Source organism: Colletotrichum acutatum, assembly GCF_030867785.1.
Source record: "Colletotrichum acutatum strain CBS 112980 chromosome Unknown BDZ83scaffold_40, whole genome shotgun sequence".
Classification (NCBI taxonomy): domain Eukaryota; kingdom Fungi; phylum Ascomycota; class Sordariomycetes; order Glomerellales; family Glomerellaceae; genus Colletotrichum; species Colletotrichum acutatum.
In genome coordinates, this window is record NW_026849034.1 from 1 (window position 1) to 19141 (window position 19141).

General features: G+C 50.7%; 8 protein-coding genes across 8 annotated transcripts; 2 read left to right on the forward strand and 6 right to left on the reverse strand.

Annotated features, from left to right (window-relative positions):
* Nucleotides 1–18: 18 nt before the first annotated feature.
* Nucleotides 19–717, reverse strand: BDZ83DRAFT_651159 (polysaccharide deacetylase; the record flags this gene model as incomplete). Its single annotated transcript, XM_060510434.1, has 1 exon — nt 19–717. The coding sequence occupies one exon, from the start codon at nt 715–717 to the stop codon at nt 19–21; it is 699 nt and encodes a 232-aa protein (XP_060365575.1).
* Nucleotides 718–1669: 952 nt separating this feature from the next.
* On the forward strand, nt 1670–2704 carry BDZ83DRAFT_619143 (glutathione-dependent formaldehyde-activating enzyme). The gene has a single exon (XM_060508102.1). The coding sequence runs from the start codon at nt 2053–2055 to the stop codon at nt 2494–2496; it is 444 nt and encodes a 147-aa protein (XP_060365576.1). The 5' UTR covers nt 1670–2052; the 3' UTR covers nt 2497–2704.
* A 1418-nt stretch (nt 2705–4122) lies between these two features.
* On the reverse strand, nt 4123–4812 carry BDZ83DRAFT_751570 (uncharacterized protein; the record flags this gene model as incomplete). The annotated part of the gene is made up of 4 exons (XM_060514068.1): nt 4123–4310; nt 4365–4506; nt 4688–4738; nt 4807–4812. The coding sequence occupies 4 exons, from the start codon at nt 4810–4812 to the stop codon at nt 4123–4125; spliced, it is 387 nt and encodes a 128-aa protein (XP_060365577.1).
* Nucleotides 4813–6314: 1502 nt separating this feature from the next.
* Nucleotides 6315–7406, forward strand: BDZ83DRAFT_791892 (uncharacterized protein; the record flags this gene model as incomplete). Its single annotated transcript, XM_060515742.1, has 3 exons — nt 6315–7166; nt 7225–7291; nt 7376–7406. Exons 1-3 carry the CDS (start codon nt 6431–6433, stop codon nt 7404–7406), a joined length of 834 nt encoding a protein of 277 aa, XP_060365578.1. The 5' UTR covers nt 6315–6430.
* A 688-nt stretch (nt 7407–8094) lies between these two features.
* BDZ83DRAFT_299348 (uncharacterized protein) lies at nt 8095–9366 on the reverse strand. The gene is made up of 3 exons (XM_060502238.1): nt 8984–9366; nt 8272–8900; nt 8095–8217 (listed from the first exon to the last, which is right to left on the reverse strand). Exons 1-3 carry the CDS (start codon nt 9219–9221, stop codon nt 8113–8115), a joined length of 972 nt encoding a protein of 323 aa, XP_060365579.1. The 5' UTR covers nt 9222–9366; the 3' UTR covers nt 8095–8112.
* A 1739-nt stretch (nt 9367–11105) lies between these two features.
* Nucleotides 11106–12032, reverse strand: BDZ83DRAFT_576223 (C2H2 type zinc-finger-domain-containing protein; the record flags this gene model as incomplete). Its single annotated transcript, XM_060504900.1, has 1 exon — nt 11106–12032. The coding sequence occupies one exon, from the start codon at nt 12030–12032 to the stop codon at nt 11106–11108; it is 927 nt and encodes a 308-aa protein (XP_060365580.1).
* A 1807-nt stretch (nt 12033–13839) lies between these two features.
* Nucleotides 13840–16322, reverse strand: BDZ83DRAFT_619151 (uncharacterized protein). The gene is made up of 4 exons (XM_060508103.1): nt 15166–16322; nt 15024–15110; nt 14177–14953; nt 13840–14109 (listed from the first exon to the last, which is right to left on the reverse strand). The coding sequence occupies exons 1-4, from the start codon at nt 16257–16259 to the stop codon at nt 13908–13910; spliced, it is 2160 nt and encodes a 719-aa protein (XP_060365581.1). The 5' UTR covers nt 16260–16322; the 3' UTR covers nt 13840–13907.
* Nucleotides 16323–16786: 464 nt separating this feature from the next.
* On the reverse strand, nt 16787–19030 carry BDZ83DRAFT_619153 (glycoside hydrolase superfamily). Its single transcript, XM_060508104.1, has 5 exons — nt 18613–19030; nt 18252–18539; nt 17690–18194; nt 17521–17637; nt 16787–17464 (listed from the first exon to the last, which is right to left on the reverse strand). The coding sequence occupies exons 1-5, from the start codon at nt 18685–18687 to the stop codon at nt 16872–16874; spliced, it is 1578 nt and encodes a 525-aa protein (XP_060365582.1). The 5' UTR covers nt 18688–19030; the 3' UTR covers nt 16787–16871.
* Between the last annotated feature and the right edge of the window lie 111 nt (nt 19031–19141).

Here is a 19141-nt window from a genome sequence, read left to right on the forward strand (position 1 = left end):
TGAGTATGCCCACGCACTTCACTTACCAACAGTAACCAGCTTGAGGTTGTTCTGCTTCGCCCAGTTGATCAACCACGGCGTCAAAGTCTGCACCGTGGTGGCGTAGGTCTCGTGCATGAGAGGGATATGTCCGTTGCCGCTCGCGCCAGCCGCAGTGAACTTGGCCTCGCTCTGCGCAGGCGTCTGCCCGTTCCAGTCGCCCGAGTCAACATCATCAGTGATGACCTTGTACCCCAGCGTCTTCATCGTCGACAACACGGATCCGCCAGTGGCGAGGTACGGTGGGCGCATGTACGCGGGCTTCTTGCCGATGATGTTGACCATCGCCTGTTCGAGCTTCTGCATCTCGGTCGTGAGCTGCGCCGTGGTCAAGCTGCCAAAGGTGGACGGGTGGGTCCAGGTGTGCGAGGCGATCTGGTGGCCAGAGTCGAAGGCCTTCTTGACGGCGGTGCGCTGGTTGTAGATGCAGCCGTAGAGGGTGCCCGTCATGAAGAAAGTGGCCTTGGCGCCGCCGTTGTTCAGGATGTCGACGAGCTGGGAAGTGTACTGGTACGGGCCATCGTCGTAGGCGAGGGCGAAAACGCCCGGCTTGGCGCACTTTTGGATCACGACTCCTGCGCTCGGGGCGCGCTTGATGAGTTCCATGGGGTTCTCGATGGGAATGGCGGCCGCGCTGGCGGCCATCAAGAGACCGGTGACGATAGTATCGAGAAGCATGATTGGCGAATCGGATTTTCCGTCGAAGAAGGTAGAGCAGTGAGAGAGCTGATGATGGTTGTAGACATCAAGCTTCAGAAACAGGAATGACCTGGCTGAGAAACTGTCTTATATATGCTTATTCAATAGATGCGCTCAACAGGCGATGATGAGCCCACACGAAGCACTTCAATCTCGTCACGACTAGAGAACGAAAAAGACGGGAACACCTCCTTTGTGGGGTCATTGGACATGGGGTGAACGGCCGGATGCGACCTCTTCGGGAGTTCGCTTCGTGGCCCAAGACGAACCTTGCTTCTCCCAGGGGCAAGATTTAAGAGTACCACGGCGCGAGGCCGGCAGTGAGGGGCCTCTAGGTGGCTCGATTCGACTACATTGGGTCAAGAGCAATCTAGATGAGCGTGCGGGAGGGAAGCCGGTGACAGCATTGATTGAGCAGTCTCATTTAGGCTCTTTTCCTGGTCGCGGGGTGCTTAATCTGGAACGGAGGGTCACGGTCAAAAGGGAGAATTTTTTGGCGGGGGTCTGATGGGCCACCCCGGCCGAGTTGACTGGGGTATATCAGGGCGGCTGCTATTCAGACGACGATGGTTTCTCCGCATATTGAACAGAACCAGACTTTTCAGCTCTTTGGGTGCCGGGGGAAGTTGTCCACGTGCTTTCTCAGAGCGGCTGAATCGGCATAGCGGCACCGGGTGTCGCCAAGGGTGAGATCTTCCGGATCCTGGGGAAGATTTGATTCTTAACCAGATGAAGTTGGTGATGTTGCAATGCGACTGTTCGTCCCGGCTAAATGAGAAAGCTTGAACACCAGCGATCACTGACGCGCTGAAGTTGGCACTAGTTCAGACCACACATGGCCGGGGGAAGGGAGCGCTCAGGGGCTCCAGGTCATGTCTGAGTGCTGACTCATCTCATATTCATCGCTAACTCACCTCAATCTCGTCTCACAGATCTATCTCACTGAAATATCAATCTCACCTCACAGTACCAATGGGCGAGTGAGGTGTATCCCCGCGAGCACTCATACACCGACGCAAATTTCAGTAATCAGGAAGTCGAGCTCAAAATGGGGAGCTCACGCGCCTGCAGGAAGCCAGCCAATCAACGATGACGACTTGATCGAGGCGAAAGTAGCTGATCGTTGGCGCCCTTCGCGTGTCAAACCTGAACAACCACCACAACATCCTCCAAAGTTGATGTTGATTCTGACTTATTTTCATTTCCGCAACTGGAAAACTATCTAACTGGAAGCCTACATCGTATTATCGAGAACGTCCACTACGCAACAGTTCCAACTTCAGTCTGTCAGCCGTTATCAGACTTCATCTCAAAATGGACGTGGAGTGTCAGTGCGGTACTGTCGAATTCAAGACCCCAGCACCAGAGCCCCTCGACATCTACTGCTGCCACTGCTCGCAATGTCGCAAACAATCCGCATCAGCCTTTGGTACATCGGCAATCTTCCCCGCCGATGGCCTCTTCCCACTCACGGATGATCTCAAGTCGAAGCTCCAGGTCTGGACTCGTCTCACAAAGAGCGGCGGGCACATGGACTGCTTCTTCTGCCGGCTATGCGGGACTCGGGTCTTTCATCGCACTTACGATGAGAATGGAGTACCTAAATCAACAGTCAGCATCAAAGGGGGACTTATTTTGGGGCTCAAGGTTGACAGGGGAAAGCATATTTGGACGAGCAGCGCGGTCGTGAGAATTTCTGATGATGCCGAGAGGTACGACGAATCACCGCCTGCAACGCCCGACAGTGGCCAGGATTGAAAGGCTTTCAAGGCCTCAAAATGAGCAAAAACATCTTCAGTCCTCATTCGGCTGTTCAAAGAAACTCGTCTCTTCAGGTAGGGTATGTTTGCATCCCGAATCTAGGTTACACATGCTCCTACTTGCTCCCCAGTGTCATCGTCTTGTCGACTGGGGTAAATTGGATGTAACACAGACTAGATGGTGTGTAATATTGACAATCCACGCTCCTATTAGGTAGTTTAATGCTTATCTCAATTTCCTAATGAATGAACATCTGGGTTATCCCTTCATAGCGATTTCCAGAGCACCTTAGCAATTCGACGGTAAGCAAGGAAGGCAATGTGATACTTCTGGCCAAGGGTCATCGTCTTTCAATAAACTATCCCCTCAACTACAAACTGACGTCAATTTACAGATACATAGTTTGATCATAGACAACAACGAATTATATATTAAATTGGCATTACTTTCCATTCAAACCCTCGTGAAAAACTTCGAAGGGACGCAAAGATTGAGAGTGACGTCCTGATATGGACGCAATCTAGCAGCTGTCGGGAAAAGCGACATTCCTTTGGCGACGAGTAAAGGCCTTTCTAGCCGCACGATAGGGCGATATCAGCGCAATAGACTTACGAAATTTCTTGCAAAGCACCGTAGGCACAAGTGAACGAAGTTCAAATCTCTATTTTCAGTACAATTAACAGCTTGACTATTAGGCAGCCAAATGACTAACGCTACCACAAGCGGCAAGCGGATAACTGCCACTCCAGCCGCATCCGTGGCTAAAGACCGAAGCAAAACCATTGAAGATAGCTATGTCATGTCGCCTATCGGGTTAAGAATGCAGACGAAGGCTTCCTGGCAGCGAAAGAAAGGGTATGTCGCAGTGCAGAAACCGGAGATCCTGAGAAAGACATACGCCGCCTGGCCACACAGGATCAGGTGACGAGGTGATAGTGTGGTGCTGATTACGGAGTCCACTTCTCCGCTTCCCACGGAGGGAAAGCGGGAGTAGCAGGCGTGTCAGAACAACCCGATACGAATTCTACGCCGGGCGGCAGTGGCATATTGAGGCTACCGGGACCGCCAGCGTTGAGGAACAATGCTCGAAAAGGCATGTATCTTTCAGAGTCACGTACAAGGACGTTTGCAGCAGTCATCCTGGCTCGACGGGAGTAGTCTGCCGTGATCTGACCGGCATTGGCACCGTAAGCTCCGGCCACAGTTGACGAGAATGTACCATCAAACCAAACAAACCCGAAATCATCAGGCACATCGATTGTCAGGAACCAAGTCTTCGCTTCGTTGAACTTTAGGTAGCCCCGGTGTTGAATCAGATCACACGAATTGCTCCACGTCGTGCCTGCCGGGCCACGCACTCCATAGATGTTTGTGGGACCTGTTTCGTCACCCGGGCTAGTACTCCATGAGACGAGCGGAGTAAAGCCTGTGCCAAGAGGCGTTCTACCTTGCATGACCGTAGTCAAGTTCAAGTCTGCTGCGCTTTGGGTCGAATCAGAGTACACCCGCAAGAGCTCTTGACAAGGCACAGAAGTTCGAGGAAAGACGTAGGTGGCGAACTCGACACCAGGAGTACACACAGGCGCAGCACTCGTGCTTGAGCTACTAGACGAGGAGCTTGAGCTAGCGGTAGTTGACGAGCTTGGGTTGCTCATTGATGGCGAAATAGTCGTGCTTGAGCTGCTGGACGAGGAACCCGAAGTAGCGGTACTTGAGGGGCTTGAGTTGATGGTGGATGAAATAGAGGGCAGACTGGATGTTCCCGAGGTACTTGAAGAGGTATCGGGCATGCTTGTCGAAGATGTTGATATCTCAATAGTTGTAGAATTCAAGAAGCGTGTCAAGGGGGAAGATCTTGGTTCAACTGTTGTCGATGTCTGGGTGAGAAAGGTCGTTGTCGATAATGATGATGAAGTTGAGACCGAGGACAATAAGGACGATGAGGGTGGCAATGATGATGACGGAAAAGATTGAAGAACTGTGTCCAATGCCGTTGACGTTGGTATGCTGGAGCTGGGTTTCAACGTCCCAAGCGACCCGATGACAACGCTAGAGGCTGTCGACGTAGAGCGGGACGATGTAACAAGGTCTTGAACTGACCCGCTTGGAGAAGTCGCAAAGGGATTACTTGTGGCGGTGATTGAAACTCCCACCGGATTCGAATTCGCTGTAATCGACGTTGTGATACCCTGACTAGACGAGCTAGGAAGTTGTATTTGGCCGTTTTGACACAAGTCGACTATCCCATGTGAATGTTAGCTTCGGCATCGTCAGGGTGGACAAGCTAAAGTTATTGGTGAACTTTACCTCCATATGCTAAGAGAGAAACTGGATCGCAATCAGGCGGTCGTGACGTAAAGGTGACGTGGACCTGTCCAGTAGTATCCTGACAGAAGCTTGCCTGGCTACCAGGGAGGGATGGATGGTAGAATCGAAGAATCCCATCGAAAACGTTGAATGTTGTTGTAATGGCGTTATTCGGTCGCATTCCCATAGCATTGAGAGGTTTATGGCTATCACCTGGAGAGTAATACACAGGTACGCCGCCGTCTAGTAATTCGCCAGCAACCAAGGAAAACACTGTTGCAGTGTTGCATAGCTGACGATCTGCGTTGGTGTTGTGGTTCACGAAACCACCCATTACCCTTTTCTTCAGATTTCGTTTCAAAGTCGAAGGTGGGCCTGGAGTAACGAAAAAGATCACAGTTTCAGCAACTTGCGCGGATGTCGACGTAGATGAACCGGAGCTAGTAGCAGTGGTCGGGGCTAGTCTGCTGGAGGTCAGACTGGCGGACGAAGTTGTGGTGAGTAGAGTCGACGAAGTATCAGATGCAGCGACCGAAAACGAAGAAAGTTGTGAAGTAGGTATTGTCAACGGGGTTGTTGCCGACGCACCAATCTGTTCCGTAACCGAGAGAGAAGTGCCCAGAGAAAAGCTTGAAGTTCCGGAAACCCCAGACGTAGGGTTTGTGGAAAGCTCAATGTTTGTTTCTGTTGACAAAGGTGCGCCAGCGATAGAAGTTGAGTTTGGGGTGGTCTCCAGTCCTGTTGAGCCAGCATCTATCGTCGTAGGCTCCAGGTAAGTCGATAAGTAAGTGAAGCACCATGTTGCTGATAAGTCATTCGCATGGTCAAAGGATGGTACAGACGCTGAGATAGTTTGCGGAAGGAAAAGTAACCTGAGTACAGAACGAGGTCTCATGATGGCAATTGCGATGGTGTCAATTATGTAAAACACATAATAGTGAGGGCTCTTCAACGCATCAGCAAATGGACGACATGATTGCCAGATACATATATGTCAAGGTCCAGCGCCGGGGAGCAAAAGGTCGCTCGTAATTGAAGCAATCAATACTAAGAGAAGATGCTCCACAATATTACAACGAGACATCAAATCTCAACTCCGCGGGACAGAAACTCTTATTTCAACGAGACATCAAGCCTCAGTATCAGACAATCAACTGATTGTAATTGACAAAAGACTGAGATGGAACGCAGTGAAACGTGAGGCGCGATTTAGGTATGTAGCTAGACCGAGAATAGCCTCACAAAACGCCACAATACCAGGCCTAGGCGGTCAGCGTCCCGACATCACGGTTGGGTCTGATATGTCCATTAAAACAAAGTTCCATATTTCAGCCAGCCACTAGGCAGCTCTCACATCGTTACGGCTCAAAGGCCGTCGGAACTTACGCATATGTACTCGGCGTTATTATATAATGAGAGACACATACACTTGTTGCTGAGCTCGCCTCTAAATACTTCCTCCAAGCGAATTTGGCAAGTCTGATGGCCGCATGCCCTCACACTACATCTACCGACATAAAGCGTTGTCATTTCTCACTGAAAGTTGAAGTCGATTGCTTTGATTCAGCGACCAAAGACAAATCCCTCCGTCAAGTTCTTCGTTATTATCATCGTTATTACAATAATGGAAGTCTCTTCTCAAACGACTCTCTTTGTGTGTCGTACTGCGACCATCGTCCAGTGCTTCACCAAGCAGCCATTCGCTCCGTTACGTGGCAGCTGCATGGCGACTCCCGCTGTCGGCTTACCAGCCGTCACAGGACAGCCCATCACCGTTCAACTACAGGCTCCAAATTGCAACAAATGCGGATGCGATACTTGCGTGCACACAGTCTTCTACACGACCGAATACGATGCTTTCTGTTCCACAGGCCTCGCTAAGCAGATGTATGCTGTCACGGAGACATATCGTGGGATGCCTTCGAAACCTACAGTGACATCTACCGGTGTCCCCTTCGGGTTTACCGCAGAAGTTCAGACCTGCACAACGTGTGGCCCGACTCCCGTCGTGGCAACAATCACACGTCCAGTGTCGGAGGTAGCGCAGGATGTCAGGGCGTCGGGGGTTATCACCATACCTGCTGGCATAGATCCTCAATACTCCCTGTTCAGCATGACCGACTTCCCAAGTGCAGCATTGCCATCCGAGTCTACACGTGTTACTGCTGCCCAAAACCCTCAAGGATTAGTTTTGCAATCCGGCTCGGCCCCCGGCGAGACTCTGCCTCTCAGCAAAGACACGTCACTAACGGCGAGCCTTCACGGAGCAGTGACGGCGCACGAGTCGAACCCAGAACAGGCCCCAACGATGGGATTGCTTGATTTGAGTGTCATGCCTTCGCTGCCAGCTACCACTTCACGTGAGTTTGTAATTTGCTGTTATTCTTTGGTCAAGAAATTAACACACAGCGTCATTAGTTCCTATTACCAATACAGTGAGCGGCTCTCTCAAGCAGTACGGCCCATCCGCCATTTATAAGTTTATGTTAGTTGCTGGGCTGGTCCTCATGGCGGCTCTAATGGGATGAGGCATATACACATTTGGTACACAGACTGAGTCTTTGACTAGTCTTTGGTCCTGGGTGAGCGATATTTCTTAAGGACGTGATCGGGGCAGAGACACAGCTTGTATGTACGTAGTGGTCTACATATAGAATCGGTAAAGTCTGCTATGAAATTTGTTGATCACGCAGTCAGTCTATTGTGCTCAGACGGCTTGTAAACATACTCCGTAACTACTTGCCCATATCTATGGGAAAGATAAAAACCTACAGTAAGTTCTAGCGCTTCTTGGTTCACCATACTCAAAGGCACTGTGCCAAGAATTTGGCTCTTGCCCGCTGATGGCCTGGAATGCGACTTTGGAGGACTAACCCCATGCAGCGATCAGCTCAATCCGTGCTGTTAGACAAGTTTGATACAAGCAATGATAAGGCTGAGACCACGGGTACTTTTCCCGATCGTTCCACCGTGAATCGGACGTTGCACAGCCCTTAGGCTTTGGAAAGATACGGATGGTATCGACGCACGCCATTGTCGTAAGAAATGCTTAGACATGTCTTTTCAGCGTTGTTGAATAGTGCTTCAAAGCAGGTCGGTGCAGACGAAACCCCTGTGCATCAGTCATCTTCACTTGACATGTATGACCTAGTATATGTACATGAAGCTCAATATTGTACATGAGAACGAGAATAACCTTCATAAATTTCACGACCCCCTCGAAATGAAGCGTACAAATGCCACCCAGGGAACCAGATTTGGGGACTCGTGATAGTCTACCTATGAATAAGCTCAAGTCATCATTCTTTAGGCGCGACGAGACTGAGAGCGCTGGCCGATGCTTCGCTTGGCGCTCATCATCTTGACACTCTCATCGTAGTCGGAGGTGCCATTGTTGGGATCGGCATCCTTCTGTATTGATATTAGTCCCGCTCTTTCCATCATTGCGTCGAGGGGACTACTTACCGCGTTCTCGGCGCCGCACTTGGAACCAGCATTGTACTTCCCATCAGGTCCATCTACACCAGCAAAGTCGCGCTTGCTGTTCGCCTTGAGCATGTTGGTAGCAGCCTCGGGCAACCACCCATTGATAAAGTCGCCGTGCGAGCAGAACGAGTTACCGCACGCAAGCTCAAAAGGCGGCGTGCCGTTCCATCCGTCCGGAAGCACCTTGCGGAGATCGTAGCGAATCGAGAACCGAAGCTGCGGCTGGCGCTTCATGCCCTCGGGGCACCGGTTCGCGGGCTTGAAGCCGTCCTTCCAGTTCTGAGTACCTGAGTAGGCCGACTCGAGCGTCTGCTCGTTGACACAGTCGTGGAAGAGGAGAAGGGTCTGCAGGTGCGTGGAGCAAGTCTTTGTCGGCCACGCCGCGACCTCTTTGCCCTCTTCTGTAGGGTCGCCTTCGCAGAACCATTGGATGCCGGCGAGTTCCTCGACGTCGGCTTGTGTGGTTCCCTTGGAGTTTCCGGCAACGGTTTTGTAGTTTTGGGGGATGGCGACTTCAGCGCTTTCAATGGCGACGTAGTAGGCGCTGAAGCGAGAGAAGGGGACTGGGGTCATGCCGGTGTCATTCTTGACGTACAGAGTTGGGACCCCTTCCGAGTTCAAGTCAGCAAGAGATCGTCTTGTGATTAGGGAAATGGCTGTGGCTTAAGAAAAGGGTTGGGCTTGAGTTTACAGTAAGAGGAGTAGTCATTGGGGTTCTCGGCAGTTGAGCAACCTGCCTGGAGCTCGGCAGAGGTGTTCGTGTTGAGAGTGACGCCATCGGAACCAAAGAAGGTGTGCATGTGGCTCTTGTACTGGCCCGGGATGACGACGGGATCGATATTCTTGCGCATGAAGGGCTCGGCCACGGCAATGGTGTATGCGTTGGCGATGCCAGCACCGGCAAGCAAAAGAGAAGTAGTAGGAAGCATCTTGAAGTGGTTTACAGGGAGTACGAAGAGAGGTGGAATGAAACGAACGGATATCACCAAACCTATCAAAGAGAGAGACACGGGATTGGGACTGGATGAAGGAAAGACAAGCTCACACTGACAGACCCAAAAGGCCTTACCTCCAAGAAGGCCAACAGCGTTTCTTTAGTATCTATCACCTTTACTCTTCCGAGCCGCCCGATCTCAACGTTTATTCGTCCCATCACTGCCGCCTCCCCAGCAGGTCCGCCGTGCATCCCGTGGGCCGTCGATCCCAGCAAGCTGTATCTCTGTAAGGGTGAAGATGCACCTATTCTGCGGGCCTGGGCAGTTGAAACGTAGTGACCGGCTGGGCAGCGCACTTCCAAAGCCTTCAGCGAATTGAAGTGTCACCTGAATACGGTAGAGCGCCTGGGATGGGGAGGGTACAGGCACCGCACGCCCATGACCTTAATTTCGATTCGAAACGTGCTTGACAGGGTGACAGGTACGCAAATTTTTTCCTAGGCCTTGTGAGTACCCATTAGGGCCAACGATACAGGCCTGCGGAGTGCACGGAGCAATCCAGCGGACTGGACTGCATCAACGGACAAAGTAGAGCGGCCTGTCGGACATTGTGCCGCCTTATCAAGTTTGTTTAATGGTGGGTGGAGGTGTGTAGATATGTACAATTAAGGTGTTGTAGGCAACCTTGTTTCCACTGCCGAGCAGTTTGATTTCAGACTCCAACGGGAGCAATCAACTGCTGACACCGGCACCTGTCAAATTGTTCGGACCTCATTCGTGCCCCCTAACCTCGAAACGGAGCCAGAATTACATAGCATTGTTGGATAAGTGACTTGCTCTAGAAGAGCCCAGAGAAAAAGGCTTAAGACTGAAGGCATAGTTAACTAGGTACTGGCTTTCATTTCTACGGCGCACATAACTCAACATTTACCCTTAAATCAACCCATGATACATGGAGCCGAAGGCATGCAAGTAGTACGTACTTCTTCGTACTTCGCTCTCGCTCTCTAGAAGGAGCCGGCAATCTTAAATTGGCAGCCACATGGCAAGGGAGCTCCCTTGCATCGCGGAGAGAAGCCGTGTTAACCCCTCCATCCATCCCCTGTACCCTCCACTGCATGCGTGCAGGGAAAGCTGCATCGCACATTGTAAAGCTGTGACGTTCTGCCTGCTGCGTTTTTTCATGATCTTAATAGCAATCGATATACGCCAGGTCATCTTCATAACCTTCGTTGGCACACAGAAAGAGGTTACATGTTTACACAGTCTTCGCGTGGTAAAGTAGCCAAGATGTCTGATTTAAGCGAGATAGTCCGCATCCCGCGAGAGTTATTCAGCACCCATTTCTCTTCCCAGAGTTCTTAGTTGGGCCGTCCCATTCTCGCTGAGAGGGCCACAGAACCATACATGTAGTGCGTGCATTCGGGCAAGACTATATGTAGAGCAGATTCCGCCCACAGTATCGTTCAATCAATTATTGGCCAAAGGCAAGTCCCAAATGGGGGGATTACATAGACGCCAGATAAACAAGAATTCCCCTTTTACCCTGTTCCGTGGGAGATCCAGGAATCGGCCAATCTGTCTGACGTTTGACAGGTCTCCATCAACATCAATCCAACGCAAGGTCAACCTAGTCGGTCTGCTGCATGACGTAGATGTTGGTTTAAAAGCGTGATTTCCGAACCTATATCAACATCCTTAAGCTCAATAGCAGTAGAGCTATTTGGGCCTGAATTGTCTCCAGCTATCGTCGGAATGCTTACAATGCCACGTCCAATTCTGCAAACAAGAAGATAACGGCAACGCATATCCATTCTTCAAGTAAATTGGCGCACAAGACAATGCCAACGTTCATTGAAATCCGATACAGCGCATTATCTATCCACACTGGTAGACAGGTGTTTCTGTGTTCCAGTACGCGTACAAGTTCTTGTTCCCCTTCCGATCAATCTTCCCCTGCCGGCGCCGTTTCTCCTTCTGTATCTTTTCCTCGTTCCTGTACTGCACTGCCAGCAGCGATCGCTGCTCCGACGCAGATAAGTGCATCAAGGCACTTCGATCATCCGCCCGCATGCTTGCTAGCTGTTTTGTAATCACTGCCTTCTCTCGCTTTTCTCTCTTCGACAGTGCCTGTGTCCCACCAGGATGCAGCGGGTCCTCGCTGAACTCCTCTTCATCGGATTTTACCCGGGCATATTCTAGCTGTGAAGGTGGGATTCGCATTCGACGTCTTAGGTGATTGATAGACAATCCCGTTTGTTCCGAGGACCGCTTGGATATGATCTTGCCCGACGGCAACCGAAGAGAGTCTTCATCAACCTGTAGCGGCTGTCGACTTGGACTTGCTGGCGCGTTCTGCATATCGCACTCCTCTTCGTCGCTCTCAAAGGCACTCACTTCATTGTCTGCCGCCTCTGAGAAAGTAAAGTCGTAAAAGTCGGCAAATTCGGAGTCTTGGTCTGCTGGGTCAAACCTGCAGTGACCTTTGCCGATCATGTGCTGTTGCACAGCTTGCACCGTTGTCCTCTCTGTCCCGCAATGCAGACATTCCCGGTATTCGAATATGACTAAGTGTAAGTACTTGAAGAGTGTTTCCAGGTCGACGACTAGATGTTGCCGATGTGGGATAAAGAGGCCGTGTGACCTTTGCATGTGAGCTACACTGACAAGGAAGTCTGGTGAGAGATTGGGGCAGAACAGGCACTGTCCAGAAATGAATAGTTGCATGGCCGCGTTGTGAGAGTCAATTAACTCTTTCGGGCAATATAGTATGTTGTTGTTATTCTGATCTGAGAGCGAGTCCATGGAATCCCAAAGTGGCGCAGCTGTTGCTGTGTTCGTTGCTGTAGTTGTTGCACCCGGCATTTATAAGTGGTTGTTTGAGTGAAATTAGCTTCTTGTCTTAGTCGTGAGAGGTGGCGGAACTGGATCCTATTATTGTATTGAAGAATTGAAGTCGTCTTTCCGAATGAATTGATAGAATGAAATAATTTCTGTTCGAATGATTCCCATGGTTATATAACTACGTTTATTCACAAAACCTTCAGATCACCAAGCTAGATGGCGCTGTGAGCATCGACAAGTTCTCAAGCCGGGGCTGATGGCGCAGAATCTGAGCCGCAGGACTAATCCTGTTCAGGCCGAGGATGTGCGCCATGATTGAGACGGTCCACTATAACAAGAAGAATCTGCCAATGAAGCCTTGGTTTCTCGTTGGCGAGGTATGATTCATAATGAACGATGCAGCCACTTTCGGTATTCTACCAATGAGCTGCGAGGTGACTCACCACAATACTTGAGACAAACATCAATGTCAAAGACCCTGAAACCGTTATTTCTCTTTTCTCGCATTCTGACTTAGACCTTGACTGAGCAATATTATCAGGAGATTGGGAGATCAGGAGCCGCAACTGGCCGAAAATAGCCGAGAGTCTAGCGGTGTTCACAATTGGTGCAACTTACGTTGTATATCCGGCAAAAGCCACGCAAAGACCACCGCTACAGTTACAAGCTCAGAGGTGCGGCTCAAGGAAATAAGTGCATTTGGCATTGATAACATTCAGTCACTATATCTGGTTTTGGTTGTCTTTCTGATGTATTCGAAACACTGAGTAGAAGACATCAATTATCGTCCGCATTGACCGGCGACAATCTGGCTAGACAACTCATTGGGCGGGATTTCCAACCCACAGCGACCGTCTGCGGAGCAAGTTCCTTTGAATGTCCCGTCAGTGCAGGCCTGGCCTGCGATGCCACCACCCTTCTTTTGGGGAGCTGTCAACATTGACGTTAGCATGCAAGTAAGTGCAGATAGAGTTGTTCGTGCAGAAAGCATTTGGTGGTAAGACATACTCGCATTGACAGAGGCGGTCAGCCCGAGGATCAAGAGAGCAGCATTTGCGAAGAACCTCATGTTTGATAGGTATCGTCCAAGTTGAGGATAAGTCAAAACTTTGTTAAGTTGGTGTTGGATGAAGGTAGTCCTATCAAGGTTTAAAGCAAAGAACAGATGTGAGAAGAGATGGTATTGTTCATAACAGAAAGATGCGAAACCAGCGCAGATGGCTTGAGTGGTAAATCAGGATGTTTAATGAGTTGTTGTTCTGGACAGTTTTGGCCCTTACTAGTAGGATCTTCGTCGCTACTTAAACATGAGGTAGATTTGTCAACAAGATTGTTACTTGCTGTATTCGAGTCTGTAGGGAAGTTTTCCTTTCCGACTTCGAGATCTTCAGTTGTCCATTCGCTTTCGGTTCCCATAGATTTGGCTTCGCTTACAGCGACTTGCAACGTCGCAAGTTTGGATGACATCCACGTTGACACCTCTCACTCTTTCAGATGAAACCTTCTCCACGTCTATTGAGTCAGCCACCCCGAGTACGCGTCTCTTCAACTTCTCCATGTGACCCAGGGAAATGGAATCACCCTTCGTCTGATCGACATGTGAAGTCGAAACAGTGCAGCAAAAGAAGCTTGGTATTGAGGTTTCCAAAAGACTTCATGTTAGGTAATTCGCACCGCGAAAACCACACAAAGAGTCTAATGGGGTTGGAAACCTTCTGTTGAAGTATGGCAGCTTTTGGCGTATAGTTAGCTCTATCCCCGGGCAGGTGTCTCTGTTACTGAGCATATTGTTTCCAAATCCGCGCGTTCCAGAATGCGACAGTGACGTGTCTTTGACTAAGCACTCATTCTATTCTTACAAGACGTCTCTAGTCTTTGCAATATGCTCAAATGCCACTCAAACTCCTTAACGCTAATGCTGAATCGCCGCAAATTGCGCGTTCCTACGAACATTGCCCCCTCGATATCTTCAGGCAGGATTTCTTTGAATACAGGGCACATCGTCGCCACTCGAAGTATGGTAACCATGGTGAAGGTCCTAAGCAGATGTCAACAACGAGTCTCAACAGAAGAAGCGCTCTGCAGCCTAAAGATTTCACACTTACACCATCCCTCCAGCGAATAATCCAGTGATGCTGTTCGCAGGATCAATGTCGAAAACGTTGATGAACCCTTTACATCCCTCTAGACACATTCTACACCGCTCCAATATCGCCTCCCGGCACGGATGTGTCTCGAAGTGCGCCATGTTCAACATCACGTACTCGATGAAAGGGCGATGAATGATATACTGTCCCGCATAGTACCGACCCTTGAGCCTCAGCACGTTCCACGGATTATTGCCCAATTCCTCAACTCTAATGATACCAGGCGTCATAGGAGAACTCGCATTCTCCGGCTGTTGCCCAGGCGTTCTTCTAGGCTGACTCGTGAGCAGGAAATCGGGGAGATTGCGGTAAAGCGCACCGTGATAGGACCAAAGATCCTCGGTGATCCGCAGTAGCCAGTTGGCGTAGTTGGTGCGCGTCATGCGGAACTGATCTTTGCTATCAAAGACGACGCTGTTGACTCGGTTGAGGAACCGCCGGATTGCCGCGTTGGTGCTGATTTGGAAGGCGACGAGTTCCTCAGTCCTGTAGAAGGACGACGATGCCGGACTCGCCACATCTGCTTCTGGTGTCGCCTGGGCCATGGTGAAGTCTTTGTGCTGCTTAGGTGTTTCAGGGGCTGGATAGGGCACAACGTCTTCGTATCGCGCTATACCTGACGGCAATGTGATAGAGATCTCGGACACAAAGTCGCCTTCGTAGATCAGAGCGACCCAAAAGAGTCTGCGGAAGGCGTCCGAGAACCCTTCATTGTTTCCTGCACCTGTGGCAGCTCTGTTCCTTGTTTCAGTAACCCAATTGCTCGCCGAAGGGAATTGCAAGCCTCTGAAGACTGAGTACACACCTTTTCGCGAGCGCCTCGCACTTGACAGCTGTTGCATGCGCCCAATGGAAAGAATCTGCTACTGCTCCATTCGCATTCATGTATAAACTGCAAGACGTCAGTTTCGGTAGAACAATGCGAAGACTATTAGCATGATTCTGACCTCGCCAACATCGTGCATTGTGCTGCCTCGAGGCTGATTTCAGATGATATGAACCCCAGTAACAACCGTGCTCTCCGCCAAAGTTGTTCATCAATCCCTGGAAAGTCTCCGATAATGCTCGATCTTATGGGTCTTTGGTGTTGACCCCCATCTCGGCCTGCTCTTTCATCTAATGAGATGCGATAGTCCCCGGTGCAGACAAAGGATCCCATGCAGAGCACTAACAACAACAGACAGTACCGGGACGGCGCAGTAAGAGGAGCGACTATGCTTGCAGTCTTTTCCGATGCTACTACCTCGTTGAAAGTTTCGACAATGTCCTCGGGGGAAAGGAGAGGAAAGAAGATGTTCACTTCGGCAAAGTACTCATGGATCACCTCCTGATACCGATCAGCGGCATCGATGGATACTGGGAGACTCCGGTCTTGAAATAATCTCCAAGACTCTGGGGGGCAAATCGAAAAATCTGTACCTGAATCTTTGCGGAAGAAGATGTCAGTTGCTTCCGCTGAGCGCAGCCCTCCTGGAAAAGCTGGCCGTGGCTGTGTTGGCTTCGAGTCCGTTTCTGATAGCAGCTGCTTTACTATCGGCCACTCAAAGACATGGTTCGCATTCGCTGTATGAGATAAAGGAATTGGAATTTGAGCATCTCCATCAGTGTTCCTTGTATGAACCGCGTCTGTTTGGTCCCTCATTGACGTTGAGTCAAGACCTGTCTCGGGCTGTGTACGGTGTGCCGATCCCGGAGTTGTCGCATGCCGTGTAGCTTGTGGTGACGGCGTATCTAAAGGCGGCTGTGAAACTTGCTGGTTCTGCTGTTGCTGTTGTCCAGAAAACACTGGTGAAGAAAGCAAGCGATCTTCCAACATCTGGATACGCTCCAACAAGATCCTGGTATTCTGCTCGATGCGCGGCTGGTTCGAGTCGCGGTAGACGCACTCTACGTTTTGCGTCACGCAAAGGCTGCACTTTGGCTTGGCAGCGTCGCATCGCGTCTTGCGGGCCCGGCAGTTGGTGCATGCCTGCCATACACGGCGTCGTGCCGGGAAGTAATGGGCCGCAGAGAAAGAGGAGGACGGCGCGGAGTCGTCCATGATCGTCCGCCCATCGGCATCGGGAGCACAAGGGTACGAAAGTGAGTTGTGCGATTTGCGGAGATGGAACTGGAAGATGCACTGGAGAAAAGGGGAATTTTGGCGGGATTTAACTGGTTGGGGCCCACGGTTTAAGTGACTTCAGGGGGTATTACGTGGGGAACTTCCCCGCTACTCCCCGGCTGTCCTAGTGCCGCGCGGCGCCGGGATCATGCCGGAGGTCTGTCCGTGATGTTCGGGGTTGGCGCCGGATTTTCGTGGCTTGCCAATACTCATCTAGCAACTACGGACGGCCTGGAGAATATCATTATATGAGGAACTCAGAGACTGTATGACGTACTACCTCAACGAAGAATCATGCCCTACATAACAAGACCTTCGCCTACCTACCTTAGGAAGCAGCAGCATTCGATCAATGCCAAGCAGAGCTAAGGGTTGGATGTCAATCTTTCTTGACTTGAGAAGACCAGAAAAGCCGCTGTAGGACATGTTGAAAGTGAGTTGAAGATTGGAGTTGAAAATATAGTCATCATTCTATTAAACTCAGATAACGCCATTGTATGCAATCCAGGCAGCCTCGTTATGATATCGAGGCCTATGAAAGTTTCGAGTTCATGAAGCAACAGCAACGGGAGTTGCAGTAGCCTGAGCAAGATGCTTCTTCTTTTCATCAGGCGCCAGCTCAAATACGCCAACCCCGGATACAGTCTCTTTAGGCTTTCCTTGTTCCTTCTCAACCTCTGAGGTAATCACCTTGCCCTCCAACCTCTTGTCCCCAGGCGTCATCGGTGCATAGAGGCTCAACAACTCATTCAGCCTCTCGCGCTGAACACAGTTCTCGTACTTCCAGCTGGCAGCAAGCTCGTCCAGCTCTTCAAACGTCTTGTCCTTGAAGTAATCGGCCCATTCGGGGATCATGTACTCCGTCATGGTGATGCCGCGGATGCCGCGGAACACGTGCATGTGCATGCGCCACTGCCACGGGTACTTCTTGTTGTATTGTGCGGGGACGTTGTCCTCGAACCACTTGTGAAGGGGGCCGAAGAGGTTGGGCTGGAGGTGTGCATCGTCGTAGGCCCAGCTGTCGACGGCGAGGTCGCGCTTCTTGCGGATCATCGGGCCGAGGAGCTTCAGCCATGCGGAATCGGGGGATAGGTAGGTCATGCCCATGACGTTGACGTCCTTGTAGGCCCAGATACTCCATGCTGCGGATAGACCTGTTAGCAAATGTTCGAAGATTTCGTGTGGCAAGTTATCTCACCAATGCCTTCGTCGGTATAGATTGCCATTTGCTTGTCAAGCATCTTGTACCGTTCCTCATTGTGCTCTTCGTAGTCTGGGTTGTACTCCTTTCGTTCGTAAATCGGACCGAATTCGCCTACGCCCTGATTGTTAGTAGCAGGTCTAATCATGCTTAAGGCCTTCCATACCGTTCCAGATCGGCACATTGTGCTCTTTCATGAAAGCAACCTTTCGGTCGTACATCTGGCGGATATAGGCATCCTGATCTGCAAGACCTTGGTATCTACCAATGCGATTCGGGAAGCCGAATCCACAGTAATCGTGCACCGCATATACAGAGTTATCGAACACCTTTGTGAAGCCGGAGAAGTCCATGCTAAACGTGTTGCCCTCGAGCCAGAGAATGTGTTCGGGATCAATGTCGCGGATGGCGGGGACGATGCGATCGTAGAAGGCGAGCAGACGAGTCCATTCGACGTCGGCGGGCTCATTGAGAGGGTTGTATCCTGCGATCCATGGGTTTCCCTTGTATCGCTTCGCTATCACCTGCCAATGGTTGATGACTCTGTCTTGAAAATGCTTGTGGTCCCAGAAGGCAGCGTAGCCAGTCGGGTTATCGGAATGCCAGTCTTGGTTCTGGCCACCGGGGGCGGAGTGAAGGTCGAGGATTGTGTAGATCTTGTACTTGGCGCACTACACGAAGAAACATTAGTCGAAAAGAAGACACCGAGAAACATTAAAGGAACCTACAATCTCAATTGCGCGATCAAGATGCTTGAAGCCTTCCTCTTTGATCACAAAGGGGTTCATGTCATCTTCGAAGTGGTGGTAGTTGAAGGACAGGCGGATGCAATTGAAGCCAATTGAGACAAGAAATTCAGCGTCTTTCTCGGTGAAGAAGTATTCGAGGAACTTGTCGAAGAAGAAATCGCACTTCTCCTTGCCGAGCACCTTCAGCAGTGCAGCACGAATCTGGTGCTCACGGCCGGGGAAGCCGTTCATGAAGTTCTCCATCAGCATCCAGCCACCGAGGGCCGTCTAAGTTGCGAACACCGGTCAGTAACTGATTCTCGGGCGCTCACGTGCTGGCTGTAAAGTCGTGGACACTTACGCCGCGGAGGAGGACGGCCTTGCCCTCAGCATCGACAATGCTGGAGCCAGACGTTCTGAGGATTCCGTTTGACATTGTTGCAATGAGATTGGATCAAAACGAGTGAGGATGACAGATTCAAGAACAGGAACCAGACAACCCCAAGGGCAAGTCCAGCTACTAAATAGGACCGTTCACATGTACGCAACGGTACCAAGCCAGAACCTCGTGGAATCCGTCACTCCCATTGCGGAGTCTGCGCATGACGTCCACACAACAGTCCCCATGGCGTCCCATCTTCTCTGAGTAAAGCATCGGTTGACTGAACTCGTACATACGCGCTGCCGAAAACCAACACGCGACCGAAAGTCCCCGCGTTGGACGTTCGGGGCAGACATCGATGCTTCCCCGACCCCACGTTCCCAAGTCGGGGGACTCATTTGGATGCCCCGCATAGCTTAGACGACGGACGACATCAACCGGAGGACTCAAAGGGCGCTAGGGGGAAGGTTTTGGATGCCCCGATAGTGCCCAGACCAGATCGGGGAAA

What these genes read in the sequence shown, in the direction of transcription:
- BDZ83DRAFT_619143 (XM_060508102.1), top strand. Translation starts at nt 2,053, where the DNA reads ATGGACGTGGAGTGTCAGTGCGGTACTGTCGAATTCAAGACCCCAGCA.
- BDZ83DRAFT_299348 (XM_060502238.1), bottom strand. Translation starts at nt 9,221, where the DNA reads ATGCTTCCTACTACTTCTCTTTTGCTTGCCGGTGCTGGCATCGCCAAC. An exon ending in CAATGACTACTCCTCTTACT is followed by an intron (nt 8,901 to 8,983) that starts GTAAACTCAAGC and finishes TGAACTCGGAAG; the next exon opens with GGGTCCCAACTCTGTACGTC. An exon ending in AGTGCGGCGCCGAGAACGCG is followed by an intron (nt 8,218 to 8,271) that starts GTAAGTAGTCCC and finishes ATATCAATACAG; the next exon opens with AAGGATGCCGATCCCAACAA.
- BDZ83DRAFT_619151 (XM_060508103.1), bottom strand. Translation starts at nt 16,259, where the DNA reads ATGGACGACTCCGCGCCGTCCTCCTCTTTCTCTGCGGCCCATTACTTC. An exon ending in CAATGCACGATGTTGGCGAG is followed by an intron (nt 15,111 to 15,165) that starts GTCAGAATCATG and finishes GACGTCTTGCAG; the next exon opens with TTTATACATGAATGCGAATG. An exon ending in TTATTCGCTGGAGGGATGGT is followed by an intron (nt 14,110 to 14,176) that starts GTAAGTGTGAAA and finishes ACATCTGCTTAG; the next exon opens with GACCTTCACCATGGTTACCA.
- BDZ83DRAFT_619153 (XM_060508104.1), bottom strand. Translation starts at nt 18,687, where the DNA reads ATGTCAAACGGAATCCTCAGAACGTCTGGCTCCAGCATTGTCGATGCT. An exon ending in CAATGTGCCGATCTGGAACG is followed by an intron (nt 17,638 to 17,689) that starts GTATGGAAGGCC and finishes ATCAGGGCGTAG; the next exon opens with GCGAATTCGGTCCGATTTAC. An exon ending in CTATACCGACGAAGGCATTG is followed by an intron (nt 17,465 to 17,520) that starts GTGAGATAACTT and finishes GTCTATCCGCAG; the next exon opens with CATGGAGTATCTGGGCCTAC.